Source organism: Danio rerio, chromosome 8, assembly GCF_049306965.1.
Source record: "Danio rerio strain Tuebingen ecotype United States chromosome 8, GRCz12tu, whole genome shotgun sequence".
In the NCBI taxonomy this organism is placed as follows: Eukaryota; Metazoa; Chordata; class Actinopteri; order Cypriniformes; family Danionidae; genus Danio; species Danio rerio.
This window is the reverse complement of record NC_133183.1, coordinates 60,667,145-60,690,889: the sequence shown is the minus strand read 5'-3', so window position 1 is coordinate 60,690,889 and position 23,745 is coordinate 60,667,145. Positions and strand designations below refer to the sequence as shown.

General features: G+C 36.3%; 1 protein-coding gene across 2 annotated transcripts in view; it reads left to right on the top strand.

Annotated features, from left to right (window-relative positions):
* acsl2 (acyl-CoA synthetase long chain family member 2) overlaps nt 1–23,745 on the top strand; it is a 49,431-nt gene that overhangs the window by 10,071 nt on the left and 15,615 nt on the right. The window contains exons 2-11 of one of the 2 annotated variants that reach the window (XM_073911237.1): nt 7,800–8,047; nt 8,306–8,420; nt 13,265–13,329; nt 13,423–13,524; nt 15,110–15,209; nt 15,290–15,468; nt 17,796–17,828; nt 17,988–18,039; nt 19,622–19,695; nt 21,886–21,963. In XM_073911237.1, the coding sequence (XP_073767338.1) occupies nt 7,802–8,047; nt 8,306–8,420; nt 13,265–13,329; nt 13,423–13,524; nt 15,110–15,209; nt 15,290–15,468; nt 17,796–17,828; nt 17,988–18,039; nt 19,622–19,695; nt 21,886–21,963 (1,044 nt within the window). In that variant the 5' untranslated portion in view covers nt 7,800–7,801. Of the gene's footprint in view, nt 1–7,799; nt 8,048–8,305; nt 8,421–13,264; nt 13,330–13,422; nt 13,525–15,109; nt 15,210–15,289; nt 15,469–16,379; nt 16,514–17,795; nt 17,829–17,987; nt 18,040–19,621; nt 19,696–21,885; nt 21,964–23,745 lie in introns of those variants that run through there. The other variant, XM_073911238.1, reaches the window with a different exon arrangement.

Sequence of the window (23,745 nt, the reverse complement as noted above, 5' to 3'; positions counted from 1 at the left end):
GTTGATATCTGCTGGTGTCTGAGAGCTGGAGTTTTCTTCGGGTTGTAAATCTGTATGTCTTTCTTTTGACATGCGCTTTAGTTCATTTAGCACCCGTTTGAGTAATAGCCTCCGTCGCTCCCTCTCTGTTTTGTTCTGTGTAAGTTCCCAAGTGAGTGCCAGAAGCACACAATAGTGCCTGTCTACCTCTGACAATGGCCCCCGTGAATGAGGGAGCGCAGCACAGAAAGAGACTGGCCTGTCCTCATATGTGGAGTCGTAATCATTTTCAGATGTCATCTCTCTAAAATCCATTCATCTCCAGCTTTTGTCGACTTGGCAGAGAGAGGGATGCGCAGCCATGCTCAAATCAAAAGAGAAATCTCTGTCTGCGCTGACCTTTGCCTCCAAACTGACCACATGTAGGGTTTGGAAAGCATCTTTTAATTTAGAAAAGCTTTGGAATAAAGTGTGTGTGTGTGTGTGTGTGTGTTTGTGTGTGTGTGCATTGTACTCCTTACATTGTGTGCACCAAATATCTCCACAAGTAGCAATATCAGTAAATTTTGACATTGTGGGGACATTTAGTTTTTTTTTGTGTGTGTGTGTGTGTGTGTGTGTGTGTGTGTGTGCCATGTATTCTTTACGTTGTAGGTACCTAATATCTTTAGAAGTATAGCGATACAAATAAATGTTGACATTGTGGGGACATTTTTGTGTGTGTGTTTGTGTGCCTTGTGTTCCTTACATTGTGGGTACCACATATGTCCTCAAGTATAGCAATACCCGTCAATTTTGACATTGTGGAGACTGTGTGTGTGTGTGTGTGTGTGTGTGTGTGTGTGTGTGTGTGTTGTGTGTGTGCGCCTTGTATTCCTTACGTTGTAGGTACCTAAAATCTCCAGAAGTATTGCAGTACCAGTACGTTTTGACATTGTGGGGACATTTTGTTTTTTGTGTGTCTGTGTGTGTGCCTTGTGTTCCATACGTTGTGGGTACCACATATCTCCACAAGTATAATGATACCAGTAAATTTTGACATTGTGGGGACATTTTGTTTTTTGTGAGTGTGTGTGTGTGTGTGTGTGTGTGTGTGTGTGTGTGTGTGTGTGTGTGTGTGTGTGTGTGTGCATTGTACTCCTTACATTGTTTGCACCAAATATCTCCACAAGTAGCAATATCAGTAAATTTTGACATTGTGGGGACATTTAGTTTTGTGTGTGTGTGTGTGTGCCATGTATTCTTTACGTTGTAGGTACCTTATATCTCTAGAAGTATAGCGATACAAATAAATGTTGACATTGTGGGGACATTTTTGTGTGTGTGTTTGTGTACCTTGTGTTCCTTATATTGTGGGTACCACATAAGTCCTCAAGTATAGCAATACCCATCAATTTTGACATTGTGGAGACTGTGTGTGTGTGTGTGTGTGTGTGTGCACCTTGTATTTCTTACGTTGTGGGTACTTAAAATCTCCAGAAGTATAGCAGTACCAGTAAGTTTTTAAATATCTCCACCAGAATAGCAATACCAGTAAATCTTGACCTTGTGGGGACTTTTGTGTGTGTGTGTGTGTGTGTGTGTGCGCCTTATACTTCTTACATTGTGGGCACCAAATATCTCCACAAGTAAATCTTGACCTTGTGGGGACTTTGTGTGTGTGTGTGTGTGTGTGTGTGTGTGTGTGTGTGTGTGTGTGTGTGTGTGTGTGTGCCTTGTACTTCTTACATTGTGGGTACCAAATATCTCCAAAACTATAGAAATATCAGTAAACTTTGACATTGTGGAGACTTTTTTGTTTATCTGTGTGTGTGTGTGTGTGTGTGTGCCATGTATTCCTTACGTTGTGGGTACCAAATATCTCCAAAACTATAACAATATCAGTAAATTTTGACATTGTGTGGACATTTTCGGTGTGTGTATGTGTGTGTGCCTTGTATTGCTTACATTGTGGGCACCAAATATCTCCACAAGTATAACAATACCAGTAAATCTTGACCTTGTGGGGACATTTTGTTTTGTGTGTGCGTGTGTGCGTGTGTGTGTCTGTTTCCCTTACATTATAGGTACCTTATATCTCCAGAAGTGTAGAAGTACCAGTAGATTTTGTAAATTGCTTTTACTTGTTTCAAACCTTATGAGTTTATTTCTTCTGTTGAACTCTAAAGAAGATATTTTGAAAAATGCTGAAAAGCTGTAACTACTGACTTTCATTGCATTTATTGTTTTCCTACAATGGTCGTCAAACGGTCACAGATTTTCAGCTTTCCTCAAAATATCTTCTCTTGCAATGAAAGAAACTCACTGAGGTTTGAAACTACTCGAGGATGAGTAAATAGTGAGTAAAGTTTCACTTTTTGGGTGAACTGTCCCTTTAAGTGTTCCGGAGGCAAAACATCACAGCACTTGCTGTGGTGGCATTTGAAGAGAGAAAGAGAGGAGGGCATTTTCCAGATCTCTGTGGGAATACCAATGCAGGCCGAGGGGTGACGACATCCGCCTTTATCCTCCTGTTCTTTAATAAGGGGGGGAAAGTGGGTGAGAGGTTACAAAAGAGAAGAGAAGAGATGTGGGGGTTTATTTGGACAACAGAGAGGGAGAGAGCACACATGCACCATACACACATCTAGATCATTATAAATGAATCATTGTAAATGTACTGATTAATTTTATTCATTTTTACTGTTTTATCCTAAAATGTTGATTGTTAAATGCAGTTTATTCAGATTTATTATTATTATTATTATTATTCATTAATTTATTCATTCATTCATCTTTTTTCTCAGCTTAGTCCCCCTATTAATCCGAGATCGCCACAGCGGAATGAACCACCAACTTATCCAGCACATGATTCACGCAGCGGATGCCCTTGCAGCCGCAACCCATCACTGGGAATATTATTATTATTATTATTATTATTATTATTATTATTATTATTTTTATTTTTATTATTATTATTATTGTTGTTGTTGTTATTACTATTATTATTATTTTTGTTATTATTATTATTATTGTTGTTGTTGTTGTTATTACTATTATTATTATTATTTTTATTATCATTATCATCATTATTATTATTGCTATTATTATTATTATTATTACCAACAACAACAACAATAATAATAATAAAATAATAACTGTGTTTATTTATATAATTGCTTTGGCAATACATTTGTAACATCTGTCATGTCAATAAATAATTAATTATTGAATTGAGTTGATTTGACCAATATTAAAAAAACACTTCAGAAACACTTTGGCAAGGCTCTCGCTCAGTTATATTTTTTCAACTTATATAAATTGCCATTTTTGCTTGTTCCTGCACAAAATTAAGCAATTGACAAACAAATCTTCTTTTTTTGCTATACTTTAAAACTAGAGAAAGAGAGAGACAGATGATTATGTGAAATTGTGAATGTAGTCCTAGGAAATGAGGGTGTTTTTGTCTCCTCATGTGATTTTCTCAGATGGGCTCATTGGCGTTGTAATGTTTGTTCCACCCAGTCACCCCATCTCACCACCAAAACACCAGTGCTGGGAAAACTTAACTCAGATAGTATTGCATTACAGTGTTGGATTACTGCTTAAAAAGAGTAACTTTTTAGTAACTTTTTAAGGAAAGTAATTCTGTGTTATATATTTTTTTTATCTGCTTGTTTGTATTGTAATGATTTTGCATGTTAGAGCATAAACAATGATTAAATATATACAAATATATACAAAAATAAATAAATGAACAGTAATAAATAAATAAATAATAAATCTATAAAAGAAATACAATAAATACAAACAAATAAATAAAAATATTTAAAGTAAATACATACATACATACATACATACATATATATATATATATATATATATATATATATATATATATATTCAATACAAATAAATATTTAAAAAATATATACAAATGAATAAATAAACAATATTAAATAAATAATAAATCAATAAAATAACTACAATTATTACAAATAAATAAATAATAAATTAATAAAATTAAAAAAATTAAATACAAATAAATATTTAAATAATATATACAAATAAATAAATAAGCATTTATAAATAAATAAATAAAAATCAATAAAATAATTACAATAAATACAAATAAATAAATAAAAAATACATAAATTAAATACAAATAAATAATAAAAAAATTATACAAATACATAAATAAACATAAATAAATAAATAAATAAAAATCAATTAAATAAATACAATAAATACAAACAAATAAATAAATATATTCATATAAATTAAATACAAATAAATAAATAAATAAATATATATATATATATATATATATATATATATATATATATATATATATATATATATATATATATATATATATATATATATATAATGTAAGTAAATAAATAGTAATTGTAAAAAATAATTAACTAAATTAATTAATGAATAAAGAAATAAATAATAAATCAATAAAATAAATACATTAAATACAAATAAATAATAAATTAATACAATTAAAGTTAATACAAGTAAAGTTGGCGGTTCATTCCGCTGTGGGGACCCCAGATTATTAATGGGACTAAGCTGAAAAGAAAATGAATGAATAAACTAGATTTGCTTGCTTGTATTATATACAGTTGAAGTAAAAAATTATTAGCCCTCCTGTGATTTTCTTTTATTTATATATTTATTTATTTATTTTAATTTCCCAAATGATGTTGAACAGATTCAGGAATTTTTCACAGTATTTCCTATATTATTTTTTCTCCTGGAGAAAGTCTTATTTGTTTTATTTCAGCTAGAATAAAAGCAGTTTTTTTTTTTAAACACACTTCCTCATCTGTTCCTCTGCAACACATTTAAAGCTGTTTGGTGTTTGGGCCGCTTGTGTCCTGCCTCCTAGAAAATGTCCGAAAGTGACCCGAGCGCCTGTTGATTATGGGCCAATCATCATTACTTCCTCCTGGCATTCAGATGGGACCCAAAACATTGTTTGGCTTCTCTCAGGCCGGAGCACTTTTCCATTCAGCTTTTGTTCTCAGACTCCTTTATAAGAAAGCAATGAAAATTGTCAGTAATTTGGAGTCACTGCACACTAATTTAATGCAATATTAATGCACACAGTCGTTTTAAAGCTAAATTGCTTATAGTGTATGAGTATGTTTGTGAATGTGAGAATGTATGGGTGTTCCTCAGTTCTGGGTTGCGGCTGGAAGGGCATCGGCTGCATAAAACATATGCTGGAATAGTTGGCAGTTCATTCCGCTGTGAAAACCCCTGATAAAAAAGCGACCAAGCCGAAGGAAAATGAATGAATGAAATATTTTGTAGATGTGGACTGATTGGGAGAGCATGTCTGGTGCAGATGTGCAAAAACCAGTGCATGTGTTTGTTTAAATGTCAGAGATGAAAGAGTTTTTTCTACAGGTGGTTTGTCAAGCCCACTCACCTGTGCGAGGCACACTCATTCAGTCATTTTCCTTCGGCTTAGTCACAATTTCAGAGGCGGAATGAACGCCAACTATTTCAGCATATGTTTTTTTTACGCAGCGGATGCCCTTCTAGGGATCCAACATTGGAGTCATTACCATTTTTTTATGTTATTTTGATGAATGTGTTGGATGTCAAGGTAGTTTATATGCATTGTATGGGGACAAAATCCAGTCTTCATTTGTATATGAAGCTTTCAGATTAATACAAATTTTCCTTCAATTCTAATAGTTTTCGTGTTGTTATTTTGGTGATCAAAAGGTCATCGATGTGTGGGTTTCAAATGTTTTTACCAGTTAAACTCTGCTGCTATTTTGGGATTTTGTCTACACAAATTTAAAAGCTTCCCAAATCCACATGGAGAGCTGTAGATGCAAAAATTTGGTATCCTTTTAAAGAAAAACCTTTGAATTTTCATAAAACACTATTGAAAGTGTTTAAAATAACTTTATATGCTGTCTGTGTTATAATAAACATCTAAAAAAAAGAGGCGCTTTTTGTATTTTTTTTTTATAAACTCAAATTTGAAAGTGTACCTTTAAGGTTTCTGTGTGGTCTAGCGTGCTGTAATAAATTTTGGTGGTTCCTGCACATGTCTGTAATCATAGGAAAAAAGAAAAATGTCTCCACCATAATCTATGCAAAAGTTATTGTATTGCAACTGATGAGAGGTGCTGTACAAGCCACAGGGAGCGATCATTGTTTCCATATTTCACGATTCTTTTGTTTGATCAAACATAATTCACTGTGTTTGGACCACATCAGACATATAACAGGATTACTTATGCACATCACCTCTAAAACAGAGGAGAAATGGCCCTGAAGCACACAGCATAAGGTAAGAGATGACAGCTGTCTGTGCTATCTGGGGCTGCTTATTGATCATAAATGTATCGATTTCACTTCTGCGCTATGGAAACACCCTAATTCATTCGACAACTGTTTGATATCTAAATATAATTCAGTAAAAAGAATGCTAGAACCGTATGAGCACCGGCAAGAGCTTTCATTTGAGCTATAACTTGTCTATGTGTCATATATGAACCATATGAAAAAATATGAAAAGGAACCAATGTTCAATACCCAGCTCGGGTATCCAAAACACTGTGTATTTAAGTGTAACTAACTTTTGAGCTGTAGATTAAAAACCAAAGTGATGCATATGTGCATAAAATATAGCTTCTGCACTTTCAAACAAAACTACTTATGGGAGTCTGGTGCAACGCTAGCCCTTTTAAATCTTAAAGCGAAAGTCGATGACGTCACGGACCCGGTACCGGGTCTGTAGAGTTTAACTGGTTAATATGAGTGTAAAAGAAAATATAAATTAAATTATACATTTCTAAAGGAGCTGTTAACATGGAATTGAACCCGTTTTTAGTAAAAACCCAAACAATACAAACATAAAAATAAAACAAATCTGAAAAATGTGTTATGAGTAATAAAAATGCAATGAGAAAGTGCTGAACTACTGAAATGTATTTATTACTTCATATAAAATACTTTTGTGATGCTGGCAGCTTAAAGACGCCTCTCATATGGAGAGTCACATGCATTGCTCAGGTGTGAGTTTCTCACAGACTTCAACAGAGTTTAAAATCCTGATGGTTCTGTGGGTCTCGTCTATCAAATCTGAGCTTTATTTTTGTATTTTCTATTGGGGTCAGGTCAGGTGATTGGCTGGGCCATTCTACAGCCTGATTTTCTTTCTCTGAAAGCATCCGAGAGTTTCCTTGGCTGTATTATTGTCTTGCTGAAAAGTCCACCCCTGGTTTCATCTTCATCCTCCTGCTAATGTAGATGTTGGACTGAAGCAGCTGATATTCGTTTGCTGAAGAACTACTGAGAGATTTCAACTGCTCTTTCCACAACTCCCTTACTTCATGTGTTCAAGACTTCCCTGTGTCATTTCATTTTATCACGCGTAACTTAATTTATAAACTAATTAGTTTTGTTTTCATTGCATATACGGATTTCTTTGGTTGCCAACATCCGGTGAAAATTTCAACGCACCTGAAAAGTTAACAGCACCTTTAGAAATATGTTTGACGTAGTGAGAAAAATGGTGACGTGGTGACTATTTATTTCACCCTCTGTATATGAATATGTGGGTCTAAATTCCAGCATTCTTCAAAATATCTTCTTGTGTGTTCAACACATCTCGTGTAGGTTTTGAACATATCGACAGTGCAAAACAAGAGTGAATGTTCATTTTTTTGGTCAACTACACCTTTAATCAAAGCAGGACTGTGCAGAGCTCCTGTCGTTCTTGTATCTATCAATCTTCTTGTAATTTGGAGAGATGTGAGAGAATGTGAAAAATGATCCTGATGGCACCTGTGTTTTTCTCTCAGGTATGCAGTTTCAGGAGTGGTTAAGATCCCTGCGCTTCCATGGAGGAGATGGGAAGTCTGAACTGGACAATCTGAAGACTCTCATTCCGTCTCTGCCCTCGTCCTTCTCTCTATCCTCTCTCTCTCTCTCTCCGTCCTCCATCATCGGCTTAGGAGCTCTGGCTTCTCTCACTACCTACTGGCTGGTCACTAGACCGAGACCAATACAGCCTCCCTGTGACCTACAGGCCCAGTCAATACCTGTGCAGGTAAAACAAAGCAATATATTCTTAAGGAAACACTCCACTTTTATTCACATGTACACTTTTATTTGATTTATTTTTAATCCATTTAGTTGATCTTTAGGAGTAGTGGGAACATTTTTAGCTTAGCTTAGCATAGATCATTGAATCGGATTAGACCATTAGCATCTCGTAAAAAAAAAAAAAAAATCTTTTTATTATTAAATATTTGTAACACTGTGATTATGTCTGTGTGTATATGTGTGTGTGTGTGTGTGTTTGCAGGGAGACCAAAGCTGCAGACGCTCAGCTTTACTGAAGGACGACACTCTGCTGGACTTTTACTATGAGGACACAAAGACAGCGTACGACATGTTCCAGAGAGGACTGCGGATAGCAGGTCACGTTTCTCCTAGAAAAGCTTGAAAGCAGAGTCTGTATAAATACACAGAAAACACTCGGGTGAAATCCGCTGAACCGCCATGAATACAGTGAGGTTTTTTTTTCATTTACTTCAAGGCTTTCTGCAGATCAATCCTGCCTTTATCACATGGAGCTTCCTCCGGTGAATGGATTGGGCAATAGCTTCTCGCTCGATTGCTTGTCTTTGGAGTTTCTTTGTGAAAAGATTTCTTTGTGTTTTAAAGAAAGGCAGATATTATGTATACAAGTATGTATTGGGTTATGTACAGGGCATCATTTCACAGTAAACAGGTAGGGAATGGGATGTAACGGTATCAGAATTTCACGGTGCGGTAATACCTCGGTATGAATGGCACGGTACGGTATTTATTGAATCATTTACAGGAAAAACAAAACTAATGAAAAGACTCGAAAAAAGTGCCAAAAGTGTTTATTTACCTTAATTCAATTCAATTCAGCTTTATTTGTATAGCGCTTTTACAATGTAGATTGTGTCAAAGCAGCTTCACATAAATGGTCATAATAACTGGAACAGTGTGGTTCAGGTTTTAGTGTTTAAGTTCAGTTCAGTTCAGTTTAGCTCAGTTCAGTGTGATTTAATCATTACTGAGAGTTCAAACACTGAAGAGCAAATTCATCGATGCGTAGCTCTACCAATCCTGAACCATGCGAGGCAGTGGCGACAGCGGAGAGGGAAAAAAAACTTCACCTGATGGGAGTAAAGAAAAAAAACCTTGAGAGAACCAGACTCAGTTGGGCACGACCATTTTAATTTCTCCGCTGGCCAAAAGTCTTGTGCAGAGCTTCATTCGCCGTGGTTTAGGCTGGAAGATGGCCTCAGCGAAGACTCGTCTGTCCCTGGAGCGTCGCTGGAATCAGACTCATGTTCTCCACTCCCCATGACCATCAGCGCAGCAGCAGCTCAGGATATGGCCTGGTCCCGGATATGGAATCCTTGGGATCATCACGTTGCTGGTCTTGGATCCAATCAGTGACTTCGCATAATCTGAGGACCTCGGGATGAGTATCCCCAGGTGAAAATAGAGAATAAAGAGAATAATTAGCGTAGCTGCTGTTCATAGTGTATATAAGCAAGATGCAGAAGCCATGTGTGGAACCTGCTAGGTGATGCATTGAGTGTATGCTCATGTGTAACGTCATGTATGACGTTATCAGGAAGGCTATTCCAGAGTGTAGGAGCCATGAAAGAGAAGGCTCGACCTCCTTTACTTGATTTTGCTATTCTAGGTACTACCAGAAGCCCTGAATTTTGAGATCTTAAAGAGCGAGTTGGTTTGTAGCGAGACAGAAGGTTGGTTAGATTAACAGGAGCTCGATTATTTAGAGCTTTATAGGTGAGAAGTAATATTTTAAATTCAATACGAAACTTAACAGGCAGCCAGTGTAAGGAGGATTAAATTGGGGTTATATGATCATATTTTCTAGACCTGGTCAGACCTTAGCACTGAACATATCAATGACATACAAATCAGCCATAGATCTGAAAGTTTCGAAACAGGAACTTCAATTTTTCAATTTTAATAACAAAAAACTATTAAACCATATAAAAAAATAAAGTTTCAATTTAGTATTGTTGAAAACTCATCACATTAAACATTTAGTCACTCACTCACTTAGATAGAGATGGGTTTTAAGGAAAATGATCATATAACTATAATCTGGTAAAAGCTGGGATCTCTGGGCATGTCCCCTGCAACAGAAAAAAACCCTCTCATTTGAGACTGAGGTTTCTGGGACAGAGAGATATGATTTAGCCAAGGTTGACAGCAGTGGGTAACGCTGTGCATTGTCTTTCCACCACTTGAGAGGACAAGCCATGAGTGAGATAGAGGTCTCTTTGCGGTACAAGTCAATGTCTGCATCAATCTAACAAGTGTGCTGTGTTCTGCAGTCCCCATCACTGTTATTATTCGTATTCCCCCACTTATATTTCACCACAGTCTGGCAGTGCCTGCATACTGTTTTTGTCTTTGTCTGTCACCTTTTCTACTTTTTCGTATCTTTTTTAGAAAGAAACTGAAATGCTTCCACACATCCGATTTAAAACCCGCTTTAGGTTCGATCATTTCCAGCTCTTTTTCTTTCTCGCTACTAGGAGCACACTCCATTTCCGCATTACTGGATCTGTAGTGACAACAGACCGCAAAGGATGATGGCCACGCCTAGGCAGATGGGAATTGTAGTTCTTTTCTCAGAAATATAGTTTTATTGAGTCATGCGCCTACGGTAATAGTGAAAAAAATTACTATTGCTGTATGACGGTATTTACAATATTGTTACATCCCTACCTAAAGGTGTTCGGGATTTATTGCAAAAACGCTGAACAAATTATAAAATTATAAAAGTTATAAAGTTAAAATAGGCAGTAAAAATGCTTTCTTTTTGGAAAACATTATTTTTGAAGCAGAAAACAGTTTAAGGCAATATTATTAGTCCTCCTGTGAATCTTCCTTTTTCAAAATTTTCCTAAATGATGAGCAAGGAATCGTTCACATTATTTCCTATAATATTTTTATTCAGGAGGGCTGATCATTCTGACTTTCTGCTGCTTTCGAAGCACTGTTCCATGAAGCTTTGAAACCTTTACGAATATTTAGTTTTGAATCAGCGTTTCGGAGCGTATATCAAATTGGCAAGATCACAGGATCTCAGTGTACAGGGCTTTGCTACATCATTACTGTTTCGAAGCATTTCGAACATTTTATGGTTCTCTGCTTGGGGAGATCTGTGTAATACCGTAAAATCCACTAGAGCAGAGGTGCCCAAACTTGGTCCTGGAGGGCCGGTGTTCTGCATGTTTTAGTTCCAACCCCTAATTAAACACACCTGAACCAGCTAATCAAGCTCCAAATTGCACTAGATTGGTGGAGAGGAGATAAAGTGATGAAACCAGTAGGCAAATTTGTCCAGAATGCCGGGGTTAAACCCCTACTCTTTTTCAAAGGACATCCTAGGATTTTTAATGACCTCAGAGAAGCCCTCGGTTTAACGTCTCATCCAAAAGACGGTGCTCACTGAGCCGTATAGCCCCCTTTACTATACTGGGGCGTAAGGGGGCGCACCCCCTGTTGGCCTCACTAACACTACTTCCAGTATATATATATATATATATATATATATATATATATATATATATATATATATATACATATATATATATATATATTAGGGATGCCTAGGTTCTCAATATAATATTGAACCGTTCGGTACGATCTCCACGGTTCAATACGCCCTTGTGAATGCGGTTTTCTCGGTTTTGCTTTTAAATAATTTATGTGCGTTTTATATCTCCCCGAATTGACTGTGTTTGCCTGTATGTCCATGAGCTGAGATGAGGAAACTCCTCCCCGCGAGTAAATATCCAATCATTATGCTCTAAAGTTAGGGGGCGCTTGACCATCATACCAGACTTTAACATTGGGAGCTGCGGTGAAGTGAGGTTGAGGCAAAAGTATGAGAAGGCGCCGGCGTCTTTCATATCTGCGGTGTGAGGACATTTAAATTTTGCCGTTAAGTATAATTCCAAAAAAAAACATTGAATAAACAGTGAATAAAAAATAACTGTGTGCACAGTTATCACTGTCTAAAGGCAGGATAGCAGAGAAGGTAATAAAGTCCTCCAAATAGCAACAATCCCTCACTGAATCTTTCAAGCAAACATACCCAACTGGTTCCGAAGGGACATATAAAATAACGAAGGCAGTGCGGGTGTGTATTGCTAAAGATTTGCAGCCATTTTCGGTGATTGGAGATGTGGGCTTTTGTCATCTTATAAAAGCACTCGATCCGCGTTACAGACTACAGTCTCGCATTTTTTCAGCACCGAGATAATTAAGGTGGTTTATTTATGTTTACTTAAGTACAAATATGTTTATTTTAAATGGCCAATTCATCTTTATTAACTTCACGTGTATGTTTATTTTAAAAGTGCAGGATTTTATGTGTTCCCCAGCATGGGCTACCAGCAGCCATGAGATTTCAGTGTTATTTTTTTATACAATACAGCAGGAACTACTGCACTTTTCTTTGCTTTTAAGTAAAACAAAATGAGTATTGCAATAAATAGTTTTTTTTTTTTTTTTTTTTTACTGTTCCTATTGCCTATAGAATAAAAAAAATAAAAAAACACGTGTCAAGCCATGAGAACCGAACCGAACACCGTGTTAAAAAACCAAGGTATGTATTGAACTGTGGACTAACTGTATTGTTGCATATATATATATATATATATATATATATATATATATATATATATATATATATATATATATATATATATATATACAGAGATGATCTTGAATGGAGTCCTTCAGCTAATTTAAATTTTATTTGTGGAATTGCCTGATTTGAAATTAGCATGTACTGTAGTGTCACGACATGGGATGTAGTTTACAGTAACAACATGTATCAAGGTATATACCTATATATTTTGAAATATGTGGATTGAAAAAAATGCCATTCACTAATATAGCCACTCATAAACGATTTTCAATTTTCTTTAGAGCTGTAATTTATTAACCTATGCCTGAGATAGTCGCACCACAGGACAGTTTTGAGATTTGGCTCAAAAGTGTAAAAATAAAAATAGAAAATAAATAACACTGCAGTTTTTATAACAAGATGTCCATTATAAAAAAACAAATGTTTACTGCATTTTAAACGATGAAAATGCTAAGTCTATTCATTTTTATCATGTGAAAATGACACGTCAAATCAAAAATCCATATGTGTTTTGGAAGTAAATACTATTGACGTTTTTTTGTTTTTGTGGCATGAAACAATATTATTTGTGCGGTTCAGGTGATGGCCCGTGTCTGGGCTTCAGGAAACCTAGAGAGCCCTATCAGTGGATCTCTTACACAGAGGTGAGGAAAACACATGCTATTACACATTGATTACTGTATAATAATCATGTAATGAGCCAAAAGTGTCCTCTTATGATGATGATGATGTCACAGGTGGCAGAGCGGGCACAGGTGCTGGGATCAGGATTACTGGCGAAGGGCTGCAAACCAAACCCACAGCAGTATGTGGGCATCTATGCACAAAACAGACCTGAGGTACATCAAACAGCATATAGGGTTTCATTTATAAACAAGACGTACAGCAAAACCAAAAAATGCACAGTGTGTCACTTTCCACGCAAAATTGACGGGAGTCTCTATTTTAGAGGTCGCCAGAGTGGAATGAACCACCAACTATTCTGGCATATGTTTTACGCTGCAAATGCCCTTCTAGCACCAACCCAGTACTGGGAAACATCTATTAACACACTCAGGGCCGGAGCAAGCTGAACTGCCGCTCTAGGCAGAGGACGATCACGCCACCCTCAACCCCAATGTGAAAACGAAAGTGACCGGTTATGAAAATGAAGTGAGGTGTCGCGGACTTCTTTTCCAGCGCACTATGCGCGGATATAACTGAGGATGCGCGGGTGCTGAGGGAGGGAGGGAGGTGTCGCGGACACTGCGCTCTCTATTCTGCCGCCCTATGTGCGGATATAACTGAGGACGCGCGGGTGTCACGGACCTCAATTCTGCCGCCCTATGCGCGGATATAACTGAGGACACGCGGGTGCTGATGGAGGTGTCGCTGACACCGCCCTCTCTATTCTGTCGTCTATGCGCGAATATGTCTGAGGACGCGGGTGGTGAGGGAGGTGTCGTGGACATAACTGAGGACGCGGGTGGTAAGGGAGGCGTCTCGGATGCTGCCCTCTCTATACTGCCTCTATACTGCCTAGGTCGCCTCTATGGACGCACCAGCCCTGCACACACTCATACACTACGGCCAATTTAGCTCATTCAATTGCCCCATAGCACATGTGTTTGTACTGTGGGGGAAACCGGAGCACCCGGAGGAAACCCACACCAACACAGGGAGAACATGCAAACTCCACGCAGAAACGCCAACTAAGCCAGCCGGGACTCGAACCAGTGACCTTCTTGCTTTGAGGCGAGTGTTAACCACTGAGCCACATCTCGTTGTCATATTTCTTTTGCATTGTTTGCTGATTTTATTCAACAAAACTAGCATAATACTAATAACTAATAATAACTAGATATGAATACCTTGAAAGACCTTAAAGGGAACCTATTATGCTCCTTTCTACAAGATTATCCCTAGAGTGTGTATGTGAAGTTTCAGCTCAAAATAATCTTTGAACCTGCCCCTTTTAGGCTTTGATCCTAATTGTGCCATTTTGGTGACTGTCTCTTTAAATTCAAATGAGATTGTGCTTTTTTTAAAGAGGGCGGAGCTACAAATGCCCGTTTGTCAGCATAGTAGCAGACTCAAAAACAAAATTGACATCCAATGCTAATGAGAAAGAGATGGTCACGTGTGGGCGGGGCTTTCCCCCTCTGATGGCACATACAAATAGAGAATGTCAATCAAAGTGTTTCTGCAGACTGTTTTCATCAATTGTGATTTAAAAAAATAGACCTTACACATTTTTACCATCAGAAGCTGGTTATATTCACACACTCTTTCCACACAATTGTGATTACACCCCATATTAAAGTGGTTTTTGCATAATAGGTTCCTTTTAAGGGGGTCATATGTCCCAAAAGAGCTTAAATGTCTAGGAATACCCCTGGATTCTACTGTTTTGCTGCATTGTGTGTCTCCCTCTGCTGGCTGCAGTGGGTCATTGCAGAGCTGGCCTGCTACACCTTCTCCATGGCTCTGGTGCCACTGTATGACACACTGGGGATTGAGGCCATGGTTCACATCCTTAACCTGGGTGAGTGACACACACATGAGCTCCCGACTCTCCAAATGAATCGGTCATTTCTTAAATCTTTATGTCTGGTGTCTGTCCAGCTGAGATCTCGATGGTGATCTGTGATAAGGAGGATAAAGCGGAGTCTCTGCTGAGGAATAAGGAGAAGGGCGTGACGCCCAGCCTGTCCTGCCTGGTGCTCTTTAACCCCTTCAGCGCCGCCCTGCTGGACAGAGGGAGGAAGTGCGGTATGGAGATCCTGCAGCTCTCACAGATCATGGTCAGAAATGTTGTTATTTAATACATTTATTATTTATTATATTATTATGGATTATGTTTTATTCAGTTAAATCTATTAAAACTAGAGGTTGGTTGCATAATATATTTAGGAACAGAAATATAATACCTTTAAATTCAAAGTTATTACAAAAGGACTACTACAAAAAGACAGATTTTCAACTTTTTCCTGTTTATTAAAGTTTTATTTAATATTTTCCCCCGCCATATTCATTTTTAGGCATATTCATAATTAGACAAGTTATTGTATAACGATGGTTTGTTCTGAAGATTATCGAGAAAAAATATAGCTTAAAGGGGCTAATAATTTTGTCCTTAAAATGGTGTTTAAAAAATTTATAACTGCTTTTATTCTAGCCGAAATAAAACAAACAAGACTTTTTCCATAAGAAAAAATATTATCAGACATACTGTGAAAATGTCCTTGCTCTGTTAAACATCATTTGGAAAATATTTCAAAAAGAAGAAAAAAATTTGAAGGGGGCTAAAAATTCTGACTTCAACTGTGTATATATATATATATATATATATATATATATATATATATATATATATATATATATATATATATATATATATATATATATATATATATATATACATGCATATATATTTATACAACAGTTCTGTCTGGTTCTTGAATCTGATTGGCTGATAGCTGTGAGATATTTTGCCAGTAACAGCATACAAACACCTCTTCACCTTTGTGTATTACTCCGCCCACATACAAGCAGAGGACGCTCCACAGTTTGACAAATATTCCTGCTGTTGGGCAACATAATGTACTTTTGGGGCTTTTTTTTCAAGAATGTTGTTGTTTAGATTGCAACTATGCAGTTTATTTATAAGGACAGTGCCTATATTAATAATTTAAATATTTTTAATTTCTGAGAGAACGTCGGTGTCCATTAGTCAAAGACGGTTGACGTTGTCTATCCACAAGATGGTGCCAGGACCACATAAAAAGCCCTTAGAAGATTAAAACAGTGTAATTTCTAACTACAGCTGATCAAATCATTATTAAACTGGTAAGTGATATTCTAAGTCGATCTCTCTCTTTTGTATTGATTGCAACTATGCAGTTTGTTTATAAGAACGGTGCCTATTTTAATATAGGTACTTCCCTATCATGGTTCTCAACAGTGTTATTCAGAGACCTCACCCCCAAACACCCCCTCCTTACCGCAAACACAACAGCAGTCTGGTAGTGATTGCGCCGATTTTTTTTCGGGGTTAATTATTGTGATATCCCGATTGCAACAGAGAAATTGTAGACTGTAGTAGTCTAAAGAGATATCTCTGTAGATTGATGGCATTTCATGTCACGTTCAGCCTTATAACCTTACAATCTGATCAAAATCACCTATTTTGTCATCATTTTGGACATTACGCTAGAGAATCATTCAAACGCTAGCTCTAAAGTGACGTTGGTAAATTAGTATTGGCTTCTGCTGTTCTGATGTCAGCTGCAGATGTGAATAAATGGCGGAAGAAAGTAGTTCCTAATACAACAGGGATTTTAAAACTGATTTTATTTTATTTTTGTAAATACACAATTGTGACATCGAACTGTTGTATAAACGCAAATCACACTCATAGCAGTGTGATATGGCTCTATATTCAATTCACCTTTACTTTTGTTTAGGTTACTTGAATATATAGCCATATCGTACTGCTATGAGTGTGATATTGCATTTATATATTAGCACTGGTGGGACGCTAAGTCTCCCACCAGTGCTGATATACAGCCATATCGCACTGCTACTTGTGTGATATTGCTCATATATATAATTATAAGTTTCATCCCTCTGAACCTTACAAATAAACACTATATTATTTACAAATGTTCTTCATTTAAGACAAAATAAATCTTTATTTATCCTGAAGGAAGGCCATTCGTTAAGAAAACAACAAAATACAAAGACATACTAAATATAGAAATAAATTAATCCAATAATAATAATAAAGAAAAAACAATAAATAAATAAATAAATAAATTAATTAATTAATAAAAATGCTCATTAAGTAACATATAACAATAATACTAATAGTAGTAATTATGATGATAATAATGATAATGATAATAATAATAATAATAATAATAATAATAATAATAATAATACTTTGAACTGAGTAGAAAGACAGAGACAGTATTTTACTTTCTAACTTTATTTATTATCTTTAAAATGAACACCAATAAAGTGTATGTAAACATCTTCTAGTGCAATTAAAATAATTAATATGATAAAGGTTTGCTTGTAAATATGGATGCTTCTGTAAGTTGATCCAAGGTGTTTGTGTGCTTCACAGGATCTGGGAAGAGAAAATTTAAAGCCACCTGTGGTAAGAGCTTCTTTTAATTTCCCTTCATTACTTAAAGGACTTTCAGCACGTTTACAGATATAAGAGGAGTATTAATGCAGTTGGTCTTCGTCATCTAGATCTGTTTCTTGGTGTTTTGATCTGTATTTGTGTTGCTTGCTTGTTTTGTATTGGTCTTAGCCTCCTAAACCTCAAGATCTGGCTGTTGTGTGTTTCACCAGTGGGACAACAGGTACTGAGAAACTAATGCTTCAAATCACACTTTATAGATTTCGTTTGCAAACCACAAAACTAATCATAAGAGTTCATGTTTTAATATTGAGATTTATACATCACATGACGAAAGGACAGGACAATATTTGGTGGAGAGACTACTGTTTGAAAATCTAGAATCTGTGGGTTCAAAAAACAAAACACTTAGAAAACACCTATACACACTCATACATTCATTTATTCATTCATTCATTTTTTTAAATCAGTCCCTTATTTATCAGGGGTTGCCACAGTGTAATGAACTGCCAACTATTCCAGCATATGTATTACGCAGCAGATGCTCCTCCAGCCGCATCCCAGTACTGGGAAACACAAATACACAAAAATTCACACACTCATGCATTCATTTGTTCATTCATTTTTTTTTTTTTGGCTTAGTCCATTATTTATTAAAGGTTGCCACAGCGGAATGAGCCGCCAACTATTCCAGCATATGTTTTACGCAGCGAATACCCTTCCAGCTGCAACCCAGTACTGGAAAACACCCATACACTCACATTCACACAAACACTCATACATTCATTTATTCATTTTCTTTTCGGCTTAGTCCCTTGTTTATCAGGGACGACACAGCGGAATGAACCACCAACTATTCCGGCATATATTTTATGCAGCGGATGCCTTTCCAGCCGCAACCTAGTACTGGGAAACACCAATACACACTCATTCACACACACACACACACCAGTTAGTCCCTTATTTACCAGGGGTTGCCACAGTGGAATGAACCGCCAACTATTTCAGCATATGTTTTATGCAGCGGATGCCCTTCTGGCCAGTACCCAGTACTGTGAAACACTAATACACACTCATTGACACACACACCAGTTATTCCCTTATTTATCAGGGATCACCACAGTGAAATGAACCGCCAACTATTTCAGCATATGTTTTAAGCAGTGGATGCCCTTCCGGCCGGAACCAAGTACTGGGAAACACCAATACACTCTCATTCACACACATACACCAGTTAATGCCTTATTCATCAAGGGTCGCAACAGTGGAATGAACCGCCAACTATTTCAGCATATGTTTTAAGCAGCGGATGCCCTTCCAGCCACAACGCAGTACTGGGAAACACTCTCACATTCACACACACACACACACACATTAATTTTCTTTTCGTCTTAGTCCCTAATTTATTAAAGGTTGCCACAGCGGAATGAACCGACAACCATTCCGGCATGTTTCTTTCCAGCTGCAACCCAGTACTGGGAAACACCCATACACAGTCACATTTACACAAACTTATACACTACGGTCAATTTGGTTCATCTAATTGACCTATAGCGCATGTGTTTGGACTGTGGATGAAAACCGGAGCACCCAGAGAAAACCCTCACCAACATGGGGAGAACATGCAAACTCCACACAAAAATGCCAACTGGCACAGTCGGGATTCGAACCAGCGACCTTCCTGCTGTAAGACGACAATGCTAACCATTGAGCCACCGTGCCACCCATATAATAATCAGTGAAATCATTGAATATCGTAGCATGTCTATGAGGTTTATTACAGACATGTTTGTTTTGTGATGTAGGAAAGCCTAAAGGAGCCATGATAACTCACGGCAACATCGCCTCCAACACCTCCTCGGTCATCAAGATCCTGGAGGTGAGATCAGAGAGCTCTCAAATCCGCTTTCCTTGCCTCTTATCCTGACATTTCCCCTCCTAATCCTCCACTTTTTCATCTTATCTTCTGTCCTGTTCCTCTTCCCTCGGTTTCTTCCCTTTATAGAGACCCTTGTGTTTCTCATGAGACCTCTTTCTCTTTCAAGTCCAAGCTCTTTGTTGCTTTTTAGTGCAGGTTGTGTGGTAAAATTACCACAATATTGTTCTCTTGGCAAACAAAGCTAAATGTTAACGGTAACACTTTACAATAATGTTGCTAATGCGTTTACTGACATGAACAAACAATGAACAATACATTGATTACAGTATTTATTTATGTTAGTTAATAAAAGATATTTATTCATGTTACGTTAACAAGCATGTTAATAATGCATTCATAAATGTTGAATTGTGTTTAATAAATGCTATACAGGTATAGTTCATTACTAGTTCATGTTAGTAAATACATTAACTAATGAAACCTGGGGTCTGTTCTTCGTACGTGGATTACTCAGTTCGCTGGATTTGGATGTCGACGACTTGATATGATCCAGGATGATTTCGTTCTTCAAAACTCACGACTTGTTGTTATAGTAACAGTTCTGGTAGCTCAAACCTGCATAGGAGCAGGTTCATTTCATATAAACAGCATTATATTGGGTCAGTTCAAGCAAAGATATACTGAAAGAAATACTGATATACTAATAATGCTAATAATTTATTACATTGGTTTTATACACTTGGGAAATATATATATATAGTAATAGAAAAAATATATATAAAATATATATAATATAAAATAAATAAATAAATATATATATATATATATATATATATATATATATTTATACATATATATATATATATATATATATATATATATATATATATATATATATATATATTTATACATATATATATATATATATATATATATATATATATATATAAAAAATATATATATATATATATATATATATATATATATATATATATAAATATATATATATATATATATATAAATTTTAAATATATATATATATATATATATATATATATATATATATATATATATATATATTTTTTTTTTTTTTTTTTTTTTCCTTTTTACTATATATATGAAGTTAAAAATATATATTAATAAAACTCTGAACTCCGAAATAAAAGTAAAAGACTGCCACCTGGTGGTTCAAAGAGAATATTTATTGATATGAACTTTTTAGATGCATACGCGTACATGCACAATATTCAACTTTTTTTTAAAAAAGGATAATAATTTATGTAGTCAAGCACGTTTTGATCACTAATATGCCGGTGATTGATACCTTTATTGATATCAAAATGCTTTTTTGATGCAAAATTAATTCATACAGTTCCTTACACAATAAAAAAAAAACCTGAGTAGGCCTAGGCTACTATAATAAAGAAAATCGTTTTAAATGTTGAACTAAATAAATTGATATGCATTGAAATACATGATGAATACTCTTGACACATGAAAGTGTAAAGCCTGCAGCCCACAACAAACGTGGAAAGTTATTGCGCGTCATATTTAACAAACCGTTTACTGCTAATTTGATGTAATTATGCTCACATTGATAATTGAATATTTATTAGATGATGTCATTACTCTGCTGTGCCGTCAGCCAATCATTGCATAGTTGATCATGTTTTTGAGGATCGATAAATCTGTCCTTCACAACACACGCAGCGATCTCAGATCAGTTTATCCAGACATATTAATCTGATTCACGAACTTGTTTGAAGAACCAAATTAGCCAGAGATCAGTATCAAGATGAACAGATCCAGGATCTGCCAAATCATCTTAGATCATTTAAGCGAGGTACGAAGAATGGACCCCTTATTGTAAAGTGTGACCTAGTTAACAGGTTAATATAATAATAATATTAATAATAGGTTAAATGTTTCATTTATATCCAGCAAAATGCTGGCTTCCACACAATTCCTTCATGGTGTCCTAACACAAATCAATTACGTTAACTTAAATAAAGTTCACAAATTTAGGTGGATTGAACATAAAACAATTAAGTTGTCCCAGAGCTCAAAAATTCATTTTAAATGAGTTGTTTGAACAAGCAGCAAAAGATATTGAGCGCATTAGTCGTTTTTAATCCTGTTCATGTTTATTTTCTTCTTTTTCACACACACACATACACACGCGCACTCCAGGGCTACTTTGTGATCCGTCAAGAGGACGTGTCCATCTCTTACCTGCCGCTCGCTCACATGTTTGAGCGCATGATCCAGGTAAACTTGACTCTTTTTTTTTTTTACATCTAATTATTCGAGATATGTCCAGCTGCAGAACCGCAGAACCACACACATTTCAGGCACACACAATGTAGCACACACGATTTAGGCTAACCATATATGGTAACGAACTAACTTCTATAGGTGCATTATCGCCACCCATTGAATTTCACAAATATGGTTTCCCATTTCAGTCATCATTATTACTATTATTACTGATTAACTGATTATCTTTTACTAAACTGTGACAGCTGTTTATATATATATATATATATATATATATATATATATATATATATATATATATATATATATATATATACTGTATATACTGTATGTACTGTATGTACTATATATATATATATATATATATATATATATATATATATATATATATATATATATATATATATATACCACTGTGTGCGCTTTTTCGCGTCTCGAGCGAGCGTTCGCGCCCGCGCTGTTCTCGCGTCAACCCGCCAGAGGCTGCTGTCCAGCTGACTGAACGAACGATTGATTGCGCGACCAGCCAGTCGGCTAACACCACCCTCCTCCTTCCTTCCCTATACTCAAGCAATAATTATATCGATTGACCCGCCTGCCCGCCCGCTTACTTCCCTAAACCCGACCGACGGTTTACAAAAGCCGTCCAGAAAATAAAAGCCCTCGTCTGATTTTTTTTATTTTCCACCACGTTTTCGGATTTCATCACATTCTCACCCCGTCGTGAACTCGTTTTGGATTCTGTTTTTGTCTTACCTGATTTCTGGATCGCTCTTTTCCGGATTCGAACCCGGTCGCAGTGGTCAACGCCTCCTCTCTGTCTGCATCTGAAGTCTGCCGACGCACAGGATGAGCTGACTGGACCAACTGGTTGCGGCGGGAAAGCCCTCCACACGGAGGTAAGCGTTCGGCCGGCGAGCGCGAAAGGGAACGACGTCACACCGCCCCGAAGCGTTCGCTTGAAAAAACAAAATGCAGCCATACATACCTCCTGGGACGTATCTCGCGGTCTCCAGAAATGTCCGCAGGACCACGTTTTCAGAATGAGCCTGGGTTGGAAATAACATAATATGTTTGCAGATATTTGAGAAACGTGCTAAGTGAACATTCTTATCTGAAAAACATTATCTTTGAACATGTGCGTTACATGCCTGAACACTGTCTTTATTTTGGTCCCTTTATCCCGCCCACTGACAGGTTAGCCAATTATATTTCAGCACTCCGGGTTGCCTTGGTGGAAAACTGCGTTTATCATTTATTTAGACCAGGAAGGCTCTTAAAGCATGCACCCGTGGCTGAAATGTGACCTCAAAGTTCCACATGAGGTTATTAATTAGCAAATAACATAAATATTACAAACGTAAACATTAGGTGAGCAGGTTACTTCGTAACCCCGTGTCCTAACAACACGCTACATGACGAGATTTACAGTGATAAGCAATTTGGTTGTTTGCACCAGACGAAACACGACAGAAATTTAAATGCAGCCATTCAGAAGCACAGAATAGTGCACTCGCTGCACTCCAACACAATGGTAAGGTTTATAATCTAATGAATACATATTAAACCTCTTTAACGTTATAAAATGTAAATGCTAAATCACTGATATGTGTTTGTTTAGATCCATCAATGCAACGCCTAGTTCATCCACTGGGTGTCAAACTTACATACTGCACCTTTAATGTTCAAAAATGTACATGTGGAAATCAATACGGTTACATGAACTAAAGCTGTGATAATGATTGCGAATGGATGCAAAAGCTACTAGTATTC